This window comes from Urocampus carinirostris, chromosome 15 (assembly GCF_059441175.1).
Source record: "Urocampus carinirostris isolate Australia breed hairy pipefish chromosome 15, RoL_Ucar_1.0, whole genome shotgun sequence".
Taxonomy (NCBI): Eukaryota; Metazoa; Chordata; class Actinopteri; order Syngnathiformes; family Syngnathidae; genus Urocampus; species Urocampus carinirostris.
In genome coordinates this window covers 5067579-5091825 of record NC_142363.1, presented here as the reverse complement: position 1 = coordinate 5091825, position 24247 = coordinate 5067579, and the positions used below count along the sequence as shown (strand labels likewise).

At 38.9% G+C, this 24247-nt stretch overlaps 1 protein-coding gene across 1 annotated transcript in view; it reads right to left on the bottom strand.

The window, feature by feature from the left end:
• The window catches only part of LOC148351372 (ALK tyrosine kinase receptor-like), a 569914-nt gene that overhangs the window by 279965 nt on the left and 265702 nt on the right, over nt 1–24247 (bottom strand). The window contains 1 exon segment of the mRNA XM_088354005.1: nt 382–586. Coding sequence (XP_088210131.1) covers nt 382–586 — 205 coding nt within the window.

Genomic DNA, 24247 nt, shown 5'->3' with positions numbered 1-24247 from the left:
GTTATCAATAACAATAGAGACAATTCAAATCGATACATAGAGTAGTTTATATGAGCAAGTGATTGATTTATTTGCATTGCACTTAAGTTTGACAGGACTTCAGGATGAGTAAATACCAAAACAGCCAAAGAAAGTCTCTAGAAATCGAAAACCTTGAACTAAAAGCAAGCCATGTAAACAGGACGCACAGAAAGGCCAAGTAATGTATTGTAATTATCACCTGCCATAGACTTTGAGAAAAAAGATAGGAAGCAGCATTTAATCTGCCCAATTATGTCACAAGGTTGTCTTTTCCAAGATAAACACATAAAGACCTCTGACGATATTGACACAACACCTCTGCGTTTCAGCTTTGCAAACGAACCCAAGAGCAGTACTCACCCTGTGATACGAGGTAACGCATCCGTTGAGAAGAGAGCGACTTGAGGCTTGTCCCTCTCAATCAGCCATATTGTGTAATGCCCCCTTTGCTTGGGGTTCAGGTACAAAGCCATGTCTAGGCTGCAGGGAGTTGGGCCACTCCACAACCAAGGACTCAGCACCCAAGGGCCCCCAAAGTTGGAGCCGTTCACCCAAAAGAATTGACCTAGGAGCCAGAGAAAAGTAAAAATTGGCTTCAATCACAAATATAATTCACATTTTTGCACGATAATGCACACTGAACTATAAGGAGCTCCCCCAAAATATAATTTTGTCATATACATTTTATATACAAGGCTCACTGGACTATAAGGTGCATGAAATTATTACTATACTAAGAATTACCGTTTGTATAACGGTTGCTCATTGTATACACTCACTGTCTATAGGCAACGAGTGCAATAACAGTCTAAAGTGTTGCTGAACAAAATCCTAAATCATTGTGCGTAATAGGAATCAAACACGGATCGCGGCGGGAACAACACCTTAAATTAGACTTATTATTATTATTACTAGACCCCTAGTGATACAGATGACATTTGAAAAGGCTTTCAATCTTATCTCATTATCAGTACTTTAAAATGTTTTCCTGGTCTTATGCTGGTAAAAAATAGAAAATGCTAAGCATATTCACAAATGATAATCTGGAATGAAATTACTTGTTTTGATTTAAACTAGACTGAAGGGAAGCCTTAATATAGCATGAACATGAAAATGAAAAATGCATGAAAGCAAACCAATGAGAACCTCAGAAGGAGGAAAAAGGTCCAAAATCAAGTGTGGATAACAATGTTCTAATGGTGAAATGAAGTCTCATTTCACTTTTGAACCGTATGCACTCAGTAAGGAAGCGGCCGTTGGTCACAAAAGAGTTCGGAATTTAAAAATGTGAAAGTGATTAAAATTGCTGAATCTGATGGAATTATTCAACATTGTTATTCTCATGAACCGTTGAAGCCGTGTCTGATATGCTAAAAAAAGGTCAGCTCAAAAGGCAGTATATAGTATTCAATCACTACATGTCTCTGTATTATGTCATGCAAATAAAAACCATTGCCAAAAGAAAGAAAAAAAAAATTACAACACACGGATAATACAAACTATGGAGACTCACAGTTGTCCAATGAAGAAGAAAACAAAAAAGTAAGGAGGAAAGAGAAGAAAAAATAAAGATAAAGGGAAGTGGAATGAAAAGTAAAAAAGAGACAACAAGATAAAGAGAAAGGAAAAGTTAAAAGAAAAAAATGCATTTCAAATGAGAACATGGGGGAAAGACATTTGGAAAAAATCAAGAAAAAAGTTAGGAAACAACAGAAGAAATCAAAAGAAAATAAATACTGGCCAATTTAAACTATTTCTGAATTTATAAGGTATTTAATTTTTCTTCTTGGTAATTAACCTGAAAAAGAAATGACTTTTTTTCTTCAAGTGTAATTTGTACGTTTATACTTTGGTATATAAACTTGCAAGGAGAACAGGAGAGTAATGTAAAAAAAAACATCATATAAGAAATTCATAGCTGTTCTGAAAGCCCCACCCCAAACCCTTTCTTTTGTATGAAATCTCCCATTTCATAAAAAGCAGATCCGCCTTATAGGTTGTAGGATATCAAAGAGCACCAATATGACTGGCCAATAGTGGCAATGATATAAACAGTGCACGACAGTGAACATATTAAAGGACATTGTTAAAAACACTGTCCCTTAGAAACAGGTTTTTTTACGTTTCTATTTCTGTTTGTTTGCAGATCCGTTCCTCTTATAATAAAAGCAGCTTAACAAGGATGAGATTTTGTTTGAGCATCCTTTTCAAACTAGGTCACATGTCTCTTTGTGTATCTTGCTAGCTTGCTCTTAAAACTTTCTTTCCCATTACTGGTGATATGCAATTCATATGTTACTCTGGACGGGAGAGGAAGTGATAGGGCCACGGGAGCTAGCGACTTTACCACTCGCTCATTTTAATTTCTTCTTGTTTTCATGTCGCCTTTAAGTAATCTAACATTTTGGATAGTATTTGTTATGTTTAATCTCAGCGATAATAGATTCCTTATCAGTAGTATTGGGAGTTTTGTCAAGAGAGAGAGAGAAAGAAAGAAAGAAAGAAAAAAAGAAAGAAAGAAAGAAAGAGAGAAAGAAAGAAAGAAAGAAAGAAAGGAAGACAGACAGAAAGGTGTTACTGATGTGACTCAGCTGTGCACGCTTATTAGGCCCCAACTGCCGATTGGGTCCCCGTCATTTTTGGAACCCAGTCCTTTCAATCCTCTGTTGTCAGTCTGTCTGCGAACCTTCGTGTATTCTAGGCAAGCTTTTTTTCGACCTTGACTCACGCCTGTTCTGTTTTTTTCTCCTGTTTGTCTCCCGCTACAACCTGTTTTGATCCCGACCACGTCTTGCTCTCCCAGTCCCGGCTACCGACCAGTTTTCCACCCCTGATATCGCCATTGCTTGCTACTGAAGATCCACTTCTGTGTTCGGATCACAATCCAAGTACGAGAGCGACTTGCTTCCCACGCCCAGTGAACACCGGATCGTGGGCGCAGCCCTTCCTCTCTCTTTCAATAAAACTTGTGATAAACGTCACGCAATTGGTCATGTTTCCGTTCCGGTCCTGACAAAAGGAGAAAAAAAAAGAAAGTAGTGATCGGAGTTTTGTCAAGAGAGAAAAAGAAAGAGTGATAAAAAAGAAAGAAAGTAAGAAAGAAAGGAAGATAGAAAGAAATAAGATAGGAGGAGAGATAGGAGGAAATGACAAGAAAGACGCAAAAAGAGAAAAGGAGGAAGGTCGGCAGAGAGAAACAGAAGAAAACAAAGACGGAATAAGAGAGCCAAAGATAATTAAGACAAAGAGAGAAAGAGAGAGAGAAAGAGAGAGAGAGAGAGAGAAAATGGAGGGAGAAAGAACAGAAAAGAAGAAAATGAGAGAGATAAGGGACTATAGAAAAAGAAAGTTACAAAAAAAGAAAGACATATTATGTTTCGCTTGTTAGGTTTATTATCGCTCAATATGGAAGATATGCCATAATTGATAACGGGAACAATTGTTTAGGTTGACAGGTATGAGATTGAGAGAATATTGATGATACATAAGTATTTACAGTGCACTTAAATTTAAAGCAACTGTAACTTATAATAAACATACACACAAGGACAATTTACAGCACTTTTTAATTCACCTGCATGCGCAAACTGGACAAGCTGATGCTGGCAGTGAGCAGTCACGAGAAATCACGAGCAGCCTCTATTGGTCTCTAGTGTTAGCCTCTGGTAATGCTCATAACCTAGATTTTCTGATTTCTATATTTGTATATATATATATATATATATGGAACACGTTTTTTTATTCTAAACAAAACTCATATACCGAAATGATTGAGTTGCTTGCACAAATAGGTACCACTGTACTAATTGTTCCTAGTGTCCCCAACATAGATTGAGTTTAGTTCTGACATTTCAGGATGTAGTTTAAATTCCGCTGTGACTCGTACTATGACAAATCGAATTAAGTTCTTACATCTGAGCATGCGGCTTTTAATCAAGTGCGCTCTGTACTACAGTAATACAGTAATCCAGTGTTTCGCATTTGGCCCTGGTATTCAGGGATTTTGTCTCCGTTTGATTAAATTACTTATCACATCTTATTAGCGTTACATCGCTAGAATTGCAAGGAATCATAGATGATGGTGATTATGGTGCAATGACCGGTTGCTGGCAGGCCTAATTAATGTGCGTAATTTGCAAGTTGAGAGTAAAATGTGACACGTTCATTGAGCGGATCTGACACAATCGGTTCTGCTTCAGTATGTCACCATTAAACTGGATTACTTGCTCTACCTGTTCAAAGAGGATTCCAGTATAGCACAGGATGCAGTTGCTATGCTGGTAAAACTCAGGTAACATTTGAGGAAAATGTAAAAGAAACACACATTAAATGGGGGGTCTCCAATGTGGTTATCACTGACTCCTGCTTTCACCCTAAGATCACATGAGTGGCCTGCAGACTGGTTCTGAAAATATATCATGTATCCCCTTTTAGAGCAGAAAATGTGGTATATTAGTTGTTCCAAAGCAGAATGTTTTGTTTCTTACCTCAACAGGCACCTGAGAACCAATTAAAATAATGCCATGTTCATGTTCTCTGATTGTTTAATAGTACCATATTTTCCAGACTATAAATCTCGGTTATAGCAATTTATATTCCGGTGAGACTTATCAGTGAAAAGATTGACAAATTAGGTATATCATTTCACATGTTATTTTCCCGCTTAACTGCAAGAGGGTGCTCTAGGCCTGTATTAAAGTTTGTGCAAAACATGCCCCCTGATCCCCCTCCCTCCATCCCCTAGCATACATCACTAAAAAAAGTTGTATACTATTTCTAGGGGAAACGTAATAGAACAGTAAAGAACAGATAAATTGCACAGAGGATAGAAATGAGTTTTGGAGCAAATTGAAACTATTTAACTTGGGGAAATGACACCAACTTTTTTTACTAATCGAGATACTTTTCTACTTGTTCAAAAATGATTATTAATTTATGAAAACAACAGAACAAAGATAGCATCGGAATGGAAATCATATTATTCCGACAAACTGCAAATAGTGAAATATGCAGCCAAAAAGCAGAAAGCGGAGGTGGCAATGAGTGACGTAATCGGTGTAGAAGCGGAAAGTGGACCTGTTCGGATTGTTAACAGGACAGTGACACCAAGGATGAAAAAACATTTGGATTTAGAGATTTGGAGTGAAAATGATAGTTTGGTGAGCATGTTATTTATGCTATCGTAATCTAAATGATATAATACATCATTACTAAAATTAACAGTCATATGAATCATGTAACTTTTGTATACGATACCAACTTATTCAGCCTGTTGTACTCTTGTTTTAAACTGCCTTTCAAGATAACATATGTGCTTTTGGTTTTGATCAAATCAATTCCCCCCCTTAAATGTGACTCATACTCTGGTGTGACTTATATATGTCGTGATTACCGAATGAGAGCACCTGCGACGACTTAATTGGCGCCAACTAATAAAAACTGAGAAAAAAAACGCTAATGGTCTCCATTCCTGGTTCGTGACAATATATGTTCTATCTTCTTAGATAGGCATTCTTTGGCTGGTGCGACTTATACTCCAGAGCGACGTATATTCCAGAAAATACGGTAGTCACGGTACACCCAAATCTGAAGAGCTGCTTAGGAGCCCTTTTTTTGTTGATCCCAGGCAGTTCTCTTGGAAGAGTCTGAATTCCCATCATTATTCTGGATTGTCTTTCTGTGCTGTGTGTGCTGCTGGCCAAACTAGCTTGCTTGTTTACCTGGTGCTCTTAGTCATGTGACAGGCGGCACAACAAAAGAGGCAAAGGAGAGCAGAGTGTGTCGGCTGCAGGCTTGGACCGCCTGGAGCAGCACTTAAGTTGTGGGGAGTGACTTGCCGCACAGAGATACACTCGAGTTACTCGATCAAAATGCAGCAGCGCAAAGGAGGCGAGGAACATAAACTCACATTTCGATCACACAGCACAAGAACTACCAAACATTGAAAATCATATTTCAGATATGCCAAAGAAAACTTTCAGATTTTTGAAACTGCTTTCAAAGTAGTGTTTGAGAGCAAATGTTCCCTTTTAGCTTCCACGCGTCTGAACGTTCACACAAAAATAACAAGTGTTCATCTCCCATGAATGTTCTTTGACTAAAATTAACAACACTTTTGTTCAACTTCATTTCCTGGTACTAATAATAAAATTAAAAAAATGAACAAAAATCAAATAATTGTAAAATAAATAGTATGCTAACATATTTTTTTTCTAAATGTATTTTCTTTGAAAAAAAAAAAAAAAAAAAAAAGTGGCCTGAAACTATAACTTTAGAAGTCAAAATAAAAGGGACAAGGCCTTGTCCTATTTGTTGTGTTTGACAAGGCGTGTTGATATATTGATTTTGTTTCACACACTTATTATTTGATGTTATTGTGAGGAAATGTTTGTTTCCATAATTTAAAATATATTTAGGTTTTAACAGAACCTTCAGGAATAATACCGCAATGTACCTGAATTTACCCATGACCTGATGCAAATTTCTGTGATAGGGTAGCATTTTAGATTTGACGTAATTTGTGAGTTTACAACTGTTAATTACGACTGAGTGGAAGAAAGAGGAGAACGGAAGGATGATGACTAAAAGGATGGTTGATGTCTTAGCCTTGAGTGAAAAAAGGATGAAAGGAAAGGGTGAATTACAGCTTGGAGGTATGTATGGTACAAGGTCTGGAGTTACGGGTGGACATGCTAGAGAAGGAGTGGAGTGAGAAAGCAAAGGGAACACTTCTGGAGTGGACAGAGATATCTTCAAGATTGCTGTGGGTGCGATTAAAGTGGGATGTAGACGTATGGATGTTTTTGGACTTGGTCCAGGAAGAAGAACTGAGAAGAGGGAGCAGTTCTGAAATGATTTGTCCGAATGTGTGGCAAGTGCGAAAGAGGGGTGGAAAGTGGTAATACTAGGTGACCTAAATGCAAGAGAGGGTGATGGAATGGTTGAAAATGTGGTTGGTAGATATGGAGTACTAGGAAGAAATGAGAGTGGTAAGAAATTGATTGAGTTACGTGTGGAAAATGAGTTGGTAATTTCAAATACATTATTTAAAACGAGGAATGAGAAATTAAATGTTTTTGAGATGAAGTGTTTGAGAAGTATGTTATGAGTGACAGGATTGGATAGATTGAGACATGAAATTGTGAGAGACAGAACTGGAATAGTAATGGAACTGAGCAAGCGTGTGGATAAGAGAGTACTACGTTGGTTGGGACACATGTAGAGGATGGATGAGGATGGAATGTTGAAGAGGACCTCCAGAGCAGAAGTAAATGGAAGGAGACAAAGAGGAAGGCCGCGATTGAAGCATGGTGTTAGAACTCTTGTTGGTGAGAGAAATGAATGGAGAGGTCTTGTGAAAGGATAGTGGAATGTTTGGACGCGTTCTAAGGGATGGGCAGGGCACCTGTATGATGCAGCAGGGGTAAACCAGTGAAAGATGTTGGGCCCTGCTTTTGAACAGAACAGTGTGTTGTGTCACGCTGACGAGAGTGACATGGCCGTGTTCCGTTTCATCTGGAGGGACGAAAGCATGACCAATTTGGGTGCCGAGGTGTTTAACTTGTTTGGGTGTTTGGGCATTTGGGTTGGTCATGGTCAATAATTTTGTGTTTTTTCTATTTTTTTCCTTTTTTCTTTTCTTTGTTTTTGCATATGCGTTTGTTTTGCTGTCTGTCACCCCTCTCAAAGGATATGACCGAGGTAGGTGCAAAGATAGATAGATAGAACAACTGTTAATTAACATTGCATATTCATTCAGACAAAGTGAGAACATAAAAAAATGTATATGTATAGATTCATACATGTATGATTAAATGATATATAGAAAAATTTTACTCCACTGCAGTTAAGTTTCCTTAAGACATCAATAGATTTTTGACTTGCAAAGACAACAGAGGAGGGCCCAAAAATCAGATAAGAAATTCTAAATATGTTTTAAATGCCTTTCCTTGAGCCTTTTCTTTTTATTACATATATTTGTTTCCTAAATCAGATCCCCCCTAGAGGATGTTCGAACCAAAGAACCACAAAATGATTGGCCGACAACACAGTTCAAAATAGTTATACAACAATCAAATTTGTAATAATAATGAAAACAACAAACTAGCATCCTATTAGATCAGGTGTGCAATATTAACAGAGAATAAACAACAACAACAACAAAAACTTTGTTTAGATATTCTGCATAGTAGTAATACATGTTGGAACTAAAACAAACACCTTTTAAAAGTGAATGGGTGAATTAATAACCTGCAGAAACTATTTATTCATGCGTCTTGTTGGTTTAAGTATAAACATTTTGATATATTTTTTATGAAAAAATAATTCTCTGCACAAAGTGGGTCATGCGGCAGTGGCTCAGGAGGTAGAGCGCTCGTCTTGGGATCAAGAGATCGCAGTTCAAATCCCGGCTCCTCCATGTCAAAGTGTCCTTGGGTAAGACACTGAACCCCTAATACCCCCAATATGCAGGTTAGCGCCTTACATGGCTGCACGGCCGCTATTGGGAAATATGAAGCACACTGTAAAGCGCTTTGGGAAGTCTTGACTTGAGAAGCGCTATATAAATGCAGATCATTTCATTTTATTTCATTTCATAAAGCAGCACAAGCCATGACAACTCAGGCAAACTGCACGACAAGTTGACCATTAACATTTGGTATGCTTCTGTTTGGTTCACCATTTAGTTTTGTTCCATTGTGTATTTTGAAATTGGACCTGCAAATATTTTTTTTAATTATTATTATTATTCAGCCAGTATCAACCATCAACATGATATTTCATCTCATCTCATCTCATTAGCCGTACCGCTTATCCTCATTAGGGTCGCGGGGGGGCTGGAGCCCATCCCAGCCATCTTCGGGCAGTGGGCAGGGGACACCCTGAACTGGTTGCCAGCCAATCGCAGGGCACACGGGGACAGACAACTCATTCGCTCATTCACACCTAGGGACAATTTGGACCGGCCAATTCAACTGAAATGCATGTTTTTGGAATGTGGGAGGAAACCGGAGTGCCCGGAGGAAACCCACACAAGCACGGGGAGAACATACAAACTCCGCACAGAAAGTATGGAGCTGGATTTGAACCCACGACAGGTTCCCATGACACAAGCGCTAACCACTGCGCCGCCGTGCTGCCAACATGATATTTACCAGAAATAATTTTGTCACGCGAAGCTATCGACGTGACTCGTCCCCTTCGATAGACTGCCAAGCAGGGAGGCAATGGGTACCAATGTTGTAAGTCTTAGGTATGACTCAGCGACCGCCTAGTCTCGGAGCGGGCGCCCTACCATCTAGGCTACCGAGCTGGTCTGGAACTGTATCGCCTTTGTTTAGTTTTAATTGCTATTATTCTTTCCTTGCATGCGACACTGTAACAGCCTTTTGTTCACTCCCCATATTACCAAATAATCTTACAGAAAAGATTGTCCATCTGCTAGAGGCTGATTGGCGACCCAGCAAAATTCTGACATTCAGACTTTGAATTTCACCCACAAAGGATTTATATCAAAAGTGGTATTCACTATCTTTTTTCCCGGCACAAATTGCATATTGAAAACGCTGCAGGGCAACAAATATGACTGGAGTTAATATTTTTGTGTGTGGTGAATAACAAGCACTCGTGTATAATGCACACCCCTATCCATCCATCCATTATCTGCACCATTTATCCTCAGTAGGGTCACAAGGGTGCTGGAGCCATCCCAGCTATCTTCAGGCAGCGGGCAGGGGACACCCTTAACTGTTTGCCAGCCAATAGCAGGGCACACATTGACAGACAACTCACTCGCTCATTCACACCTAGAGACAATTTGGACTGATCGATTAACCTGACATGAAGGCCTTTGGAATGAGGGAGGAAACCGGAATGCCCATGCGAGCACGGGGAGAACATGCAAACTCCTCGCATGAAGGCTGGCAGCTGGATTTGATCCCATGACCTCAGAACTGTGCCACGGACATGTTAACCACTCAACCACAATGCCGCTTTGCGCACCCATATTTTTTTATTAAAAATCTGAACACATTTTTCTCTTTTTTCAACTAAAACTAAGCATTGTAAGTGACAAACGTTGTTGAATAAGAGTGGCTATGATTGAAATAATGTATTGACAACGTACACTATTAACAAAATACCAACATGAAATTCAATTGACAAATTACTTTAATTTCCTTAGAAGTCCGATGCTTCATCTGATACACTTCACGGATGTTTCCCTCGTTGCAATTATTTACGTCTTTAAGGACAAATTTCTTTTATCTCAATTTTCCAACATTTGCCTCTTGTACTGAGTAAAAATATTGTAATGAGATAACATCGAATGCCTTTTTTGATTTCATTCATATCACTAGTGGTCTAGTGGTGGATTTGGCCGTGACCAGGGTTCGATTCACATTGCATCCTATGTTTTGCGATTGTGGTCAGCGATCAATCATTGCACAGATACAGCAATATAGTACCGTAAATCCTTGTGCATAAGGTCCAAAAATTGAATTATTCCTTTAGGTAAAAATATGGTGCGTTATTCACACATTTAGATCTGTTGTGTCAATATTTGGCCCGCGGGCCTGATCAAGCGCACCAAAGGATATAGAGAGAGCCGCATAATTACAAAAATAAAAAAAAATAAAAAGCATGTGCACTTTTTAATACATTTGATGCCTTTAGAAGGTTTTTAGTTGTTCTCAGTGCATTTTTCACTTTTGTTCATTTTAATATTTGTTCAGTACCTTTCAGTATGTTCTTCATTTTGAACTTCTTTTAAGTAGTTTTTCATACTTTACAGCGCTTTATGTACATGTTTTGCTTTTTTATACTGAAGAGAAACACAAAACACAAAAACAAATATTTGGGTTATTTATAGCAAAGTATCGTATCATTTTAGTTGCTCTCCCACTTGATGTCTACCGACGGTGGCAGTGTGTAGTGAGTTTGACACAAGAGATTTAAATTTAGAGTTTTATGAGTATTCTCTTTTGTGTGTATTTCACTGGAATTTCATATTGTGTCTTCCTATATTCAAATATACGGTTTTGGGCTCAAACGATAGGACTAATGACAAAGAGCAAACATATATCATCATGTAAACATGCATTTATTTTTTTGAATACAGAACTTGGTGGTCAAAAATATACCATTTATTTGAACTAAAATCTTTACCCGGAGGGAACTGACGCTAATCTTGCTGCCATGGCTATCCTCAAAACATGTATTTTGTTTTCTTCTTTTCTTTTGTTTGCACATATCTTTAATTACATCTTTTAAAGCAAACAATAGAACAAAAATCAACATGTTAAACAAAATGTTCAATTATAAGATCATTTTGGGCAACCAAAACCTGGTGGTGCCTTTCTCTCTCCAGGCCAAAAAATGTATTACTGTAGTTTTGTTTTATTTTTTTAGTATTCTTGCAGTTGTGTTTTTGTGGTACATCCGTAGAAAAATCTTTGTAGTATATATGTAATATTTTTGTAGTATTATTTTATTTGTAGCAGTGCAGTGGTTAGCGTGTGTTTGGCACAGTTCTGAGGTCAAGAGATCGAACCTTCCTATGGGAGTTTGCATGTTCTCCCCGTGCTTGTGTGTGTTTCCTCCAGGCACCCTGCTTTCCTCCCATACTCCAAAGACATGCGTGTCAGGTTAATTGACCGGTCCAAATTGTCCCTAAGTGTGAAAGAGCAAGTGAGTTGTCTGTCTCCGCGTGCCCTGCGACTGGCTGGCAACCAGTTCAGGGTGTCCCCTGCCCACTACCCGAGGATAGCTGGGATGGCTCCAGCACTCTCGTGACCCTACTGAGGATAAGCGGTACAGATAATGAATGGATGGACTTTATTTGTATTTCTGTTGTATTTTTGTAGTATTTCCATAGTACGGTCTTTCTAGTGTAGCTGTAGTATTTCTTGTAATACTACTGCAGTTGTATTTTTTTAGTAACTGTGTCATAATATTTTGAGGTATTTCTGTTGGAATATTTGTATAGCAGTATTTTTGTGTTTTCAATGTTGTTGTAGTGATATTTTAATTGTATTCCCGTAGGAGTATTTTGACATATTTCCATACTAGTATCGTTGTATTTTTTTAATATATTAGTGTAGTTGTGTTCTTGTTGTATTTCTATAGTTATTTTAACATCTCATGTTAAGCCTATATTTTCAAGCACCTAAATTGATATTTAGTATTGTAGTATTTTTTTTCAGAAACAGAAAAAGACCATGGGAAGAAAATTTGGCACATTTTTAATTTTTTTTAATTTAATAGTACTATATTTATTATAATATGTATCTGTATCCCGTATGCTGTATCTTGACCATTTTGTTTGGCCCACAGGCTGTAGTTTGCCTACCACTGCTATGGGTGCTCAGCCATCCCTAAGCTCTGAACCTAAAAACGCTATTGCTGCATCCTCATGATTCATTCTTTCAATGCCGTTGACTGTTTTGGAGGACAGAGATTCATGTCGACTGGTCTCGCTAAGAATGGCTTGGAAAGGCGTTGGCTTACTTACACAATTAATTCGATAAAAATCTCATTTTAGCTTGAAATGAAATGAAATGATTTGCATTTATATAGCGCTTTACAGTGTGCTTCACATTTTCTAATAGCGGCCGTGCAGCCATGTAAGGCGCTAACCTGCTTATTGGGGGTATTAGGGGTTCAGTGTCTTACCCAAGGACAGTTTGACATTTAACACGGAGGAGCCGGGATTCGAACTGCGATCTCTTGATCCCAAGACAAGCGCTTTACCTCCTGAGCCACTGCCGCCCCTGTTCTTTGTTATCTTGTATGAAATATTTACTTCTTTAATTGTCAGTATCACCATCCTTTGCCAATGGGACATCATTGGATCCCGCTGAGTCATGAAGTTTTTGTTGTTGAAATACTGTGTTCTATGCAAGATTTCTCATTCTCCTTTACTCAACCATCCATAACTGCAGAAGTAGAATTGTCACTTTTTGTCCAGTCGGCGCATTTCAGTATTTACTGCCTATTCTGATTTAAAAAAACCTGCGTTACAATGGTGTCAAAAAATAGACTAAAAAGAATAATAATAAATGTTTTCATTTTAATGCAAGATTATCACGTACGAGTGTGCACAATCATTCCTTGACTTCCGGAAAAGGAAGTCAAACCTTTGCAACTCTTTCACAACGTTTAAAAATTTGCCAAAGTAAAATACATGGTTGCAAAGTTTTTAGGGCTGTAAACTGGTCGTCTACAAATGGCCACTTTAGAAAAATACGTAGAATACAATGTTTAAATGTTCAGATTGTTATTAAATTTGACCTGGGACCAGGTGAAGCTTAATGCCATTGTCCCTGCTGTATTTTAACTAAGATACCCGTGCTACACTCATCTGCAGGCATTTAATTGCCCAAAAAAAAAAAAGAAAAAAAATCAGTTGAGAATAAAAACCTTCGATTTCTGTGTGTTCCATCTAAGATTACTCAATGTTAGTAGCACGTGCATTGACTATTTACCTATTTATTTCTTACTTCAGCGTGTCACCACTTAAAAGAGACAAAATTGTCCCCATTCTCCACACAGTTCAATAACAGCATTCAGCTTACTTTGGGTACATCTTGGATTAGGATTATAGGCGCATTTTCCAGTAACATTAAGGGGTTAACAAATGTTCTTTGTTGTATAGCCCCTGTGAACATATTTTCTTTTGTTTTACATTGCACAGTAGCGTTCTAGGGAGAGCCGATGCGCCCATTGACCTCTTCTGAAAATAGCTCACTCGTTGTGATTTTCTAGTAATTTTTTTTTTTTTTTTTTGCTTGACTGAGTTTATTTAACCCTACTTCCAACAATTAACATGGTGAGAACATAGTAAGTTCATTAGGGAATGCATATCAAACCGGGTGCCCTCTGAACGAAATAGACTAAAAAGTTGTGAATCCCTGATAAACGGTTTGAGGCGCATTCTGCTGGACCAATGTGTTACTACAAGTATGTAACCGGATCAAAAGGATGTCACACAACAAAATGTGGTTTTGAGTACAGTGGGGCTGTATTGAAGTGGCACTACAAGCATGTCCCCTCAACGTCACAACATATTTCAATGCACTCTTACTTCCATCACATTAACATCCTGGTACAAATCGATGAAGTTTGTTGCCATTGCTTTTTTTGATAATCAATTTTGGTTGATTTTATCGATTCCTTGTTGCAGCCTTATTTTCTAGTGCAAGTCATTTGATCTAAATTTTAGTGACTACCTATGTATCTATTTAAAATATTGTTCCCGGGGGAAATAATAATTATTTTCTTTGGTAATCTTTTGTAAAAATGGTGTTGTTAAAAAATTCTTAAAACTGAAAAAAATGATTCAAACTGAATCTACAAGTTTGTGTTTTATATTGATGTGTAATAAATTTGCCCCAATTAAAAATTAAGCGTGTTTGCACCTGAGGGCAGTCTTGTTCCTCTGTCTCGATATGGGAATGTTTGTTATTGTTTTGGAGGACAAATGCTTTGAATGTGAAGTGAAGAGCAGCCAGCCAGAGAGCAGAGAGCCTCTCGGCTAGGTAAAGGAGCTGATGGATGACAACTACACTCACTGGGAAAGAGTCCACCCTTCCTTTTTATGCCAAAGCTTACTGCCTGGATAGCTGTTCAACAGCAAAACCTTGAAATGCTATCTCAAAGTGAAAGCAAAACAAAAAACAGACTGAAAAGGAAACCTGGTACCAGAGGAGGGTAGTATCTGAGTACATTTACTCCGTTACTTTTACTTGAGTAAAGTTGTGAAGAAAAAAACGATACTTTTACTACACTACTGGCAACATTAATGTTGTTTCCTCGTTCCTTAAATAAACCCCTGCACGTGAGTACGCATCTGTCTCCGCTAAGGCACATTTATTTGGACGCAGAACTCCGCCAGGCTCTACCATGTTTAACCAATGAAACATAGCAGCCACCTCACAAGATTATATTCATTTTCAGCAGGGGAAATTTTGTTTACCAAAGAAACAGATCGAAAATGTCGCTTAGCAATACTGACTATGAAAACACTGAAGTGGAGGAGCACCCTTGGCCTCACATCAAAAGTATGTTTCCCCTAAAAAAGGTGCGAAACACCAGCTGCAATATGCCATGTCTCCTTTGTTCAAGTTCATGGGCTAGCTTGTTGTTCTCCTTGTAGAGAGTATTGGGGCTTTCAATGTGCTACTTGGTGCTACATGTGCTTAATTTATGTATTTCATTTATACAATTTCTATTTTATTGTTGATTAAAGCACTTGATTCTACATTGATTATTTTAATCTACTTTTAAATTAAATGTATTTACTGTTGATTGGATGGACTTAAATAATTTGATGATATGATTGTTGCTGTTTAAAAAAAAATCAACAAGTACGACGTTGCTACAGTCACTCAGTACTTGAGTAATTTTCTAACCAAAAACTTAAGTAAATATTTGGATGACTAAATTTACTTCTACTTGAGTGATGTTATTCTGAAGTAACAGTTCTTTAACTTAAGTAAAATTTTTGGCTACACTTTCCAGCTCTGCCTGGTACATATTGAGCATGGGAACCCTAAACAAACCACAGTGTGACTAAATAATACGAACCGATGGAGGATCAATTCTGCTATATGCATAAACAAATGTACAAATAAAGAAATATATACCCTAAGAGAACTGACCCTAATATAGTCCATATAGATAAAAGAACACATAAAGTAATCCTGTAATACCTAAATACCTAAATAAATGACATAAATACCATTTATCATTATTTAGACAAACCTACTAACTTTTTGACATTAAAAAGTGTTCATGTGCAATTTTATTGCACACATTATTTTTCTATGCACGGAACACAATATAACTTTAAAATATTACAAAAACCAAAGTGGCAAACTTTTACTACAACACAAACCCAATGTGATCGTTGGAGCGATTCATTCAGAAGACTTTGTTTCGCTTCAAAAGCAGATGTAAGCAGACTTAAACACTCCTCAAGATTTTTTTTTGTTTTGGTTGGATTTGACAAAGTTTTTTTATTTAATCGGTAGGCATTTTTAGGGCAGGAAAGCGGTAGTTTAATGAGTAAAGTGGCAGAGTTGGTGAGTATTTTTATGTTTTTGGTTATTCATTTATTTCTGTATTTATTTTGTTGTATATTTTGTTCAAACAAAATGAGAGGGCAGGTCCAACTGGCTGCACTTTTCACCCATTGGTTGATTGACCACAAGCTGATTAGTAGACCTCCATGAATATGTAAATACATGAATTGCGTTTGTGTCGTATGTTTAGATCTCATCTCATCTCATTAGCTGTACCGCTTATCCTTATTAGGGTCGCGGGGGGGGCTGGAGCCCATCCCAGCCATATCCGGGAAGTGGGCAGGGGACACCCTGAACTGGTTGCCAGCCAATTGCAGGGCACACAGGGACAGACAACTTACTCGCTCAGTCACACCAAGGGACAATTTGGACTGGTCAATTCACCTGGAATGCATGTCTTTGGAATGTGGGAGGAAACCGGAGTGCCCGGAGGAAACCCACGCAAGCACGGGAAGAACATACAAACTCCGCACAGGAGGTACGGTTGCTGGATTTGAACCCACGCAGGAGGTTCCCAAGACCTTAGAACTGTGCCGCACACGCGCTAACCACTGCGCCGCCGTGCTGCCCTGTATAAGATATTATGTGATTTTTTTATTTGAAAATGTATTTACATAGCATATATCATAAGTAGTAATTAATGTATTTATCTATTTCTACATAGTATAGCAGGATCGATCTGCCATACGATTTTTATGTAGTTTACAATCTATGCATTTTCTATCAAAAACAAAACAATGACAATGTTAATCGTTCCTTGGTTATTTTGGGCGTGTTAGTGCTATCTGCAGGACACTTGCTGTAACAGCAGGTTTGATGTGCAGTTCAACATGGTCTTAGAACCACCTGCTTCAAAATGGTTGTTGACCCCTAGAATAGCCTAAAAGCCTATCAGTTTGATACATTTTCTTTCCTTCCATCCATCCATCCGTTATCTTCGCCGCTTATCTTCGGTAAGTTGGCTGGGGTGCTGGAGCCCATCCCAGCTATTTTTGGGCAGTGGGCAGCCAGTCGCAGGGCACACAGAGACATACGGCACACTTGCTCAGTCACACCTAGGGCCAATTTGGACCAGCCAATTAACCTACCATGCCTGTTTTAGAATGTGTGAGGAAAACAGATTACCCGGAGGAAACCAGCGCAAGCACGGGGAGAACATACAAACTCCGCACAAGAAGCCTGTAAGCTGGAGTTGAACCCCTGAACACAGATCTGTGCCGCGGGTGCGCTAATCACTCAGCTGACATGTTGCCCCTCAAATGTGAAAACATCTCAAACTATGTATAATCATGTTATTATGTTATTTACATATTAGAATCAAGGAAGTAAAAACAACAAGCACATCCAGACAGAAACAAAAATTGCCAGACACAAAAATTCAAACTTTCATAAAAGGGGAACAAGCAACTTTGTAACCATTACAAAGACATTGAAAAAAAAACATTTCTGAGTGAGTCTATTATTTAGAATTGATCAATTATGTTAGACTTTCCCCTGACAACTTTGTGAGAGCTCTGTAAACAAGCAAGATGCCATGATTTAAGGTACAAATATTTGCCCCGTTATTATTTGTAACTCATCTTTTGCACAAAATGAAGCAACATTTCTTTGCAATGCAGGCTTGCCGGTTGAGCTTCTGACCCTTAAGCAAAGCAAAAAGCCGTGTTTTGCAGTTTGCACGTGAAATACCCATTTGTGAGACCAGCCTTGCAAATTGTTTAACACTCCCTGAATTGATTGAATATCAGTGTCAGAGGAATAAAGAATCCCATTTTGATACAGTTTGTATACACTTGCCTGGGGAAGGATTCTCAAGCTCTTTCTATCTAAAGGCACACAAGCACACATCAACAGATTTTCGTGTTGGCAATTACTCACTGGATCAATACGAATTCACAAAACTTTACCAAAGGGGTGTCCAAACCTTGTGGAAATGTGTTCGGGCCGACTATTCACCTAGGGCATTTTTTGAACGGTCTTACATAACTTCACCCTCAGTGAAAGGTTTGCAGAGCTTGGTGGCCAGCGTTGCAACCTCTTAGCACGCCTTTGTAGTGTTTTAATTTGTCTCGAAGGGTCTTTTGAAAAGAAAAAAACCCAGCTATGCCGTTAAAACAGCTTCCAGTTGCCTCACCTTTTCACGGCGTTCATTTCCAATTAGATTTTTGTATTCAGCATGTTTGTCACGATTGTGTCACTTGCCCGCTAATTGCCCTCATCTGCGCTCACTCTTTCAGCCCCAGCTGCTACTCGTTCCCTAATTATCTCTCTCCCTATTTAAACACTTCTTTCTTGTCTGCTTTTTGTCAGTCCATCAGCGAACCTCCACACATGCAAGGCAAGCACTTTTTGACTCTGGCTCTTGTTTTGATTCCGACCTGTTACTGCATTCTGCCTGATTCTGTCCTCTGTTTCTTGTATCAATCCCCTGTCCCTGACCTCCCGTTACCCCGACTAGGCTTCCTTCCCCTGTCCCAGCCACCAGACTTGCTTTTGATCCCCGACCAGGCTTCCTACCCCTGTCCCAGCTATCAGACTTGCTGCCGATCCCCAACCACGCTTCGTTCTCCTGTCTCGGCTACCCGACTTGCTTCCGATCCACGACCTTGCTTCGTCCTCCTGTCCCGGCTACCCAACCTGCCACCTGTCACCGGCCACGAGGGCTTCCTGCACCTCCTGCCCAGCGAGCACCAGATCGCTGTCTTTTCCTTTCGCCCTGACTTCCCCGATCTCTTAACAAAGCATTGTCTGAAACGTTACACATTTGGTCCAATGCTTATTCCGCTCGTGACAATGATTTGTCTGGCAATACCCATTTATAGTAATCAACCCCAAGCTAAAAGTATGGAATCATCAGTCTTGGACAAGAACTTATTGAGTGACAAACAGTATTCTTCATCAATCTGGTGCAATCTCTCTTTGATTGCAGTTGCCAGATCATCTTTGCACGTCCTTTAAGCAATTTTGCATAGTTCGGTCCCTTACATTGACTCCAACTTCCTCCCATTTCCTCTTCATTTGTCATGTTGTGTATTTTCTGTTTTCAAGACATATGGCCTTTAGTTGTTTGTCTTAACGCCTATACGTCTTCCTTGGCCTACCAGTACGCTTGACTTTAACAACCTTCCCATGCTGTTTGTACTTCCAAATCTTTAATACAGCTCATTGTGAACAGCCCACATTTTAGAGTCACCTTGTTCAAGAAGTTTGACGATCCTGTCTTTTTCTCAAGAGACATATTTCTTGTTGGAGCCAGGATTCTTGCCAACCCACTTAGTCCAGGAGTCCTCCAAGGTGTGATAACTGGACCGTGTTCTTATTTGTTCCTCAAAATGCACTAATTCCATATTTTTTCCTCAAATTTGAGTGATTTATTGAGTTATTTATTTCTCTGCTCTTGCTCTATACAAGTAACATTACTGACCAATGCAATGTATTTTCTTAATTTATTTTAGTGTTTCTGAATGCCAGTATGTTGCACTTTAGAATGACCTTGTGATTGTTTCATGTTTGTGATTTGAGTTTTTTCATATAGTATAGAATGTCTTAGTGAGGGCTTGCCCCCTACTGGTGATTCCATACTGTTTGCCAGTTTGTTTGTTTTTTTATATTAATATTAGACAGACGCAGTTGTTTCGGATTTCGGTGATATCCGAGACAAGGCAAAGAAATGGGGGCGGGAGACCGAAAGGTCTCGCAAACCCTAGTTATAGGGTCACTAAGTGTGAGAGAATGTGGAAGTAAAGCAACTTAGTGGAATAAAGAGAAGATCGGAAGGATGATGACTAAAAGGAGGGTTGATGTGTTAGCCTTGAGTGAAACAAAGATAAAAAAAGGGTGAATTACAGCTTGGAGGTATCTATGGTAGAAAGTCTGGAGTTACGGGTGGACATGCTATAGATGGAGTGGCTGTGCTTGTGAGTGAGAAAGCAAAGGAAAAACTGGTGGAGTGGAAAGAGATATCTTCCAGATTGATGTGGCTGAGGTTAAAGTGGGGTGTAGAAGTATGGATGTTTATAATTGCATATGGACCTGGTTCAGAAATAAGTGCTGAGGAGATAGAGAAGTTCTGGAAGGATTTGTCCGAATGTGTGGCAAGTGCGAAAGAAGGGTAGAAAGTGGTAATACTAGGTGACCTGAATGCTAGAGTGGGTGATGGAACGGTTGAAAATGTGGTTGGTAGATATGGAGTCCCAGGAGAGTGTCAGAGTTGAATAAGGCAGAAAAGGAAAGAGTTTAAAGAGAGGATAGGGGAAGAGTACAAACGGATTAATAGAAGAGAAGTGGAGAGCGTGGAAATGGAATTAAATTGGTTTAAAGAGACAGTGTTGAGGAGAGCGAAAGAAGTCTGTGGAATGAGAAAAGTTGGTCGAGGTAATAGGAAAGGAAGTGAATAATGGAATGGGGTAGGATGCAAGAGAAGTGAGAGTCGAGGCGATCTGTAGTATGGGGAGAAGAGATGTGCCTTTGAGGAGTGGCTGCAAGATAAGATTGGTGATGCGTATGAAAGGTATGAGTTAAAAAAATATTGGTAAAAGCGGTAGTGGAAGCAGCGGAAAGTAAAGCAAATTATGAATGGTGACAAAAGATAGGAGTGAACTTTGAGGAAAGAAGAAAAGTGTTCTGGAAAGAAGTGAACATAGTAAGAAAGAGCAATTGTGGAAAGGAAGAGAAGGTGAAAGATAAGGACAGAAGATTACTTGTTAGCGGGAGTGCAGTCAGGACAAGTTGGGCAGAGTATTTTGAGGAGTTGCTGAATGTGGAGGACGGGAGAGAAGTGATAATTGAGGTATGGGTATTGGTATGGGGAGAATGCCCGTGTTGGGTGATTTAAATGTGAAGCCTGTGGAAACGTGGGAGGTGCAAGTGGCAGTGAAATAAATGGAAAGGGGGAAAGGCGCCTGGGTTGGATGGTTGTACTGCTGACTGCTTGAAGAAATGTGGCATGGCTATGATTGATTGGTAGTAGGAATGAGTGGATAGGTGTTGTTAAAGGATAGTGGGATGTTTGGACGTGTTCTAAGGGATGGGCAGGGTGCCTGTATGATGCTGCAGGGGTAAAACAGTGCAAGCTGTCGGGCTGTTGAACAGAAGAGTGTGTTGTGTCACCCTGACCCAAGTGACATGGGTGCTTTCTCAAGTCCTGTTTTATCTGGAGGGACGAAAGCACGACCAACTTGGGTACCAAGGTCCTTAACTTGTTTGGGTTTTTGGGCATTTGGGTTGGCCATGGTCCCCAAAAAATTATATGTGTTTTTTACTACATTTTCCTTTTTTATATCCTTTGTTTGTTGTGGATGTGTCTGTCTGGATGCGTTTGTCTTGCTGTCGGTCACCCCTCTCAAAGGATTTGACCAGGGTAGGTAGATAGATAGATAGATAGATAGATAGATAGATAGATAGATAGATAGATAGATAGATAGATAGATAGATAGATAGATAGATAGATAGATAGATAGATAGATAGATAGATAGATAGATAGATAGATAGATAGATAGATAGATAGATAGATAGATAGATAGATAGATAGAAATGTATAAGCAGATTCACCTTAAAGGGTGTGGAATTTAAAGAATAGCAAAATTATTGTCTGATAATGTCAAAAATATTACAATTTATAAACTCACTGCACATACTGTATACTGAACTATCATTTCTGTTCAGCAGCGCTTTGAGTGGGATTTTTTTTACTAATTACAACGCAAATATGTTTGGTTTGGTTAAACCAATGGGTGGGCTAAAAAGGGCAACCATGTAATCTGAGTGTGCCAGTGTGTGCCTCAAGCACACACTTGCAGCACGCTGCCTCACATATTGACATTCGAGAAAATGTGTTCCCTATTTCCCAGTGTGACACTCACTACTAGTTAATAAACAGATGGTCTTCTTGAGCATGGCTAAGCACACATGTACTCGATTTCGATGGTAGCTGTGGAAAGCACAAAATGATCACCGTCTTTCCTAGTACAGGCAAGGGTCATTTTTCGTTCGAATGACTTTAAAAGTCCTGCAGCAGACTTTCAGTTTGACTGACCAGCTACAAACTTGTTGTATAAGCCTCAGCATGCACGAGACAAGCAGAGAAAAATGAAAAAAAAAACAAAAAAACAAAACATCATTATGATTTCTATTCTTCTTGAAATTGTTTTCAATAATTTCTGGATCAGGGGCGCCAGACCAGTTCCGCCAACGGATTTTATCTGGCCCTCAAATAATCCAAAGAGAAGCACAAAAGATAAATGAGGCACATCACATCAAACAATGGCCTCTGGTTTTAAATACAATAAACCCTCACAGTATCTAGGTGTACATTTCACAGTTTACATGCATGATGGTTTTAGATCAGATGATGATGTAATTGTGGCCCATGCGCTCCTTAGAGACATGTTGTTTGTAAGATAAATGTGACTTGACAGATCTTGACAATTTTGCGGATATCCATTGTGGTTTGTGTTCTGCATTCTGATCGGATAAACAGTCACCCCGCTCCTTTTCTGCTTTTGGTCTGCCTGTCTGTCAGTGACATTGCGGTCCAACTTGAACGGATAGGTACAAGAGCTTGATGAACCTACATTATGTACATGCAATTATTTTTCAGTTTCGAGTTTTGTTAAAAGCCATCTTGTAAAAAAATACTATGGTTGCATAAAAGCACTAAAAAGCAGCGGAAGATGCTGTCTATTGCACACAAACTTGGACATCTACGCATGGTAAAGAAAGGTAATAGCAGTTTCATGCCACTTTTGGTTTTCTGTATAATGTCCACATGATGGTGACAAAATATCCTCTGAAGCAAAAATTGTTTTACTGAATACCTTTAAACCCCTTTCCAAAATCAGTGGTGCAATACAGAAGCATTTTGGTTTTTATAGTTATAATTTGACAGTAGGCCACAAGGTGGATGGGTGGTTAGCGCGTAGCCCCATGGTGCAGAGGTTTAGGGTTCAATTCCAGTTACCGCATCCTCCTGCACATTCCCATAAAACATGCACGGCAGGTTAATCGTCTGTCCAGTTTACCTAAGTGCGAATGGTCGTGGGAATGGTTATATGTCTCCGTGTGCCCTGTGACTGGCTGGCAACCAGCTCTGGTTGTCCCTTGCTTACTGTCTAAAAAAAGCCGGGATGGGCTCCAGCACCTCTAGTGAGAAAATATGGATGGATGGAATTTGACAGTACAGACGTTATTTTGTAAAAAAAAAAAAAAAAAAAAAAAAGGTCATAAAGAACAGTACTTTTAACTGTTGTTCCGAATGGCCTATTCATGTTAACATCTCTATGTGTGCACATAATAACGACAACAATATGTATATATTTTTTAAATGTACTATTATAATTTGGCATTACAGAAGAAAACTTTGTAGTATTAAAGACATAAATAAAGAAAAAAAATAAAGAAATAAAGCTCTTTACTTCATGGATTTCGACTACCACGGGTCATTTTTGGAATGCGACCCCCACAAAAAACAAGGGATCACTCTGCCCACTTCTTTTGAGGTTTTTATCCCGAATGAAAAAAAAAACATTAAACAGAATTTATGTTATGCATGAAAGTGGAGAACAAGGCAATATAGTTCCTCAAATTACGTATTCAAAACACACACTAAGATAGGGTCGCAGTGACAAAACCGTAATATTGTCCAGGAAGGCGTTGATACGACTCAAGGCCTTTTGATAACAGCAACAATCATTTGGAACTGTGTAAAGATGTAAAACAACTAAATGAATAGATATTTTGAGAAGTCAACTGAAAACATAAAGACACAAATGATCATGACTTCACTCAAATATATGAATGATGTGCCTTAATTATGACTAAATAAGTGAAGGAGATATAAATGACTGAAATAATAAAAAGGTCATTCCTAAAAACTCTAACAAACATGACTATATATGCATTGATACATTTCCATATTACACCACAATTTAAAAAAAAGTACTATTTGAAAAAGCAGTCAGAGAAGGGCTTTAACCCCCAGTGTATTATTCACAAATTAACAATCCAGCTGAATGACTTAACGCACAGCATTCGTGGCATAAAAATCTGGTGTGTCGCTACAAACAATGCATCATGGTGGGCCATAAATAAGGTGGAGCCTGTCTTAGCAGAAGGCTCTATATTTCTTGATATACTAGCAGTAAGC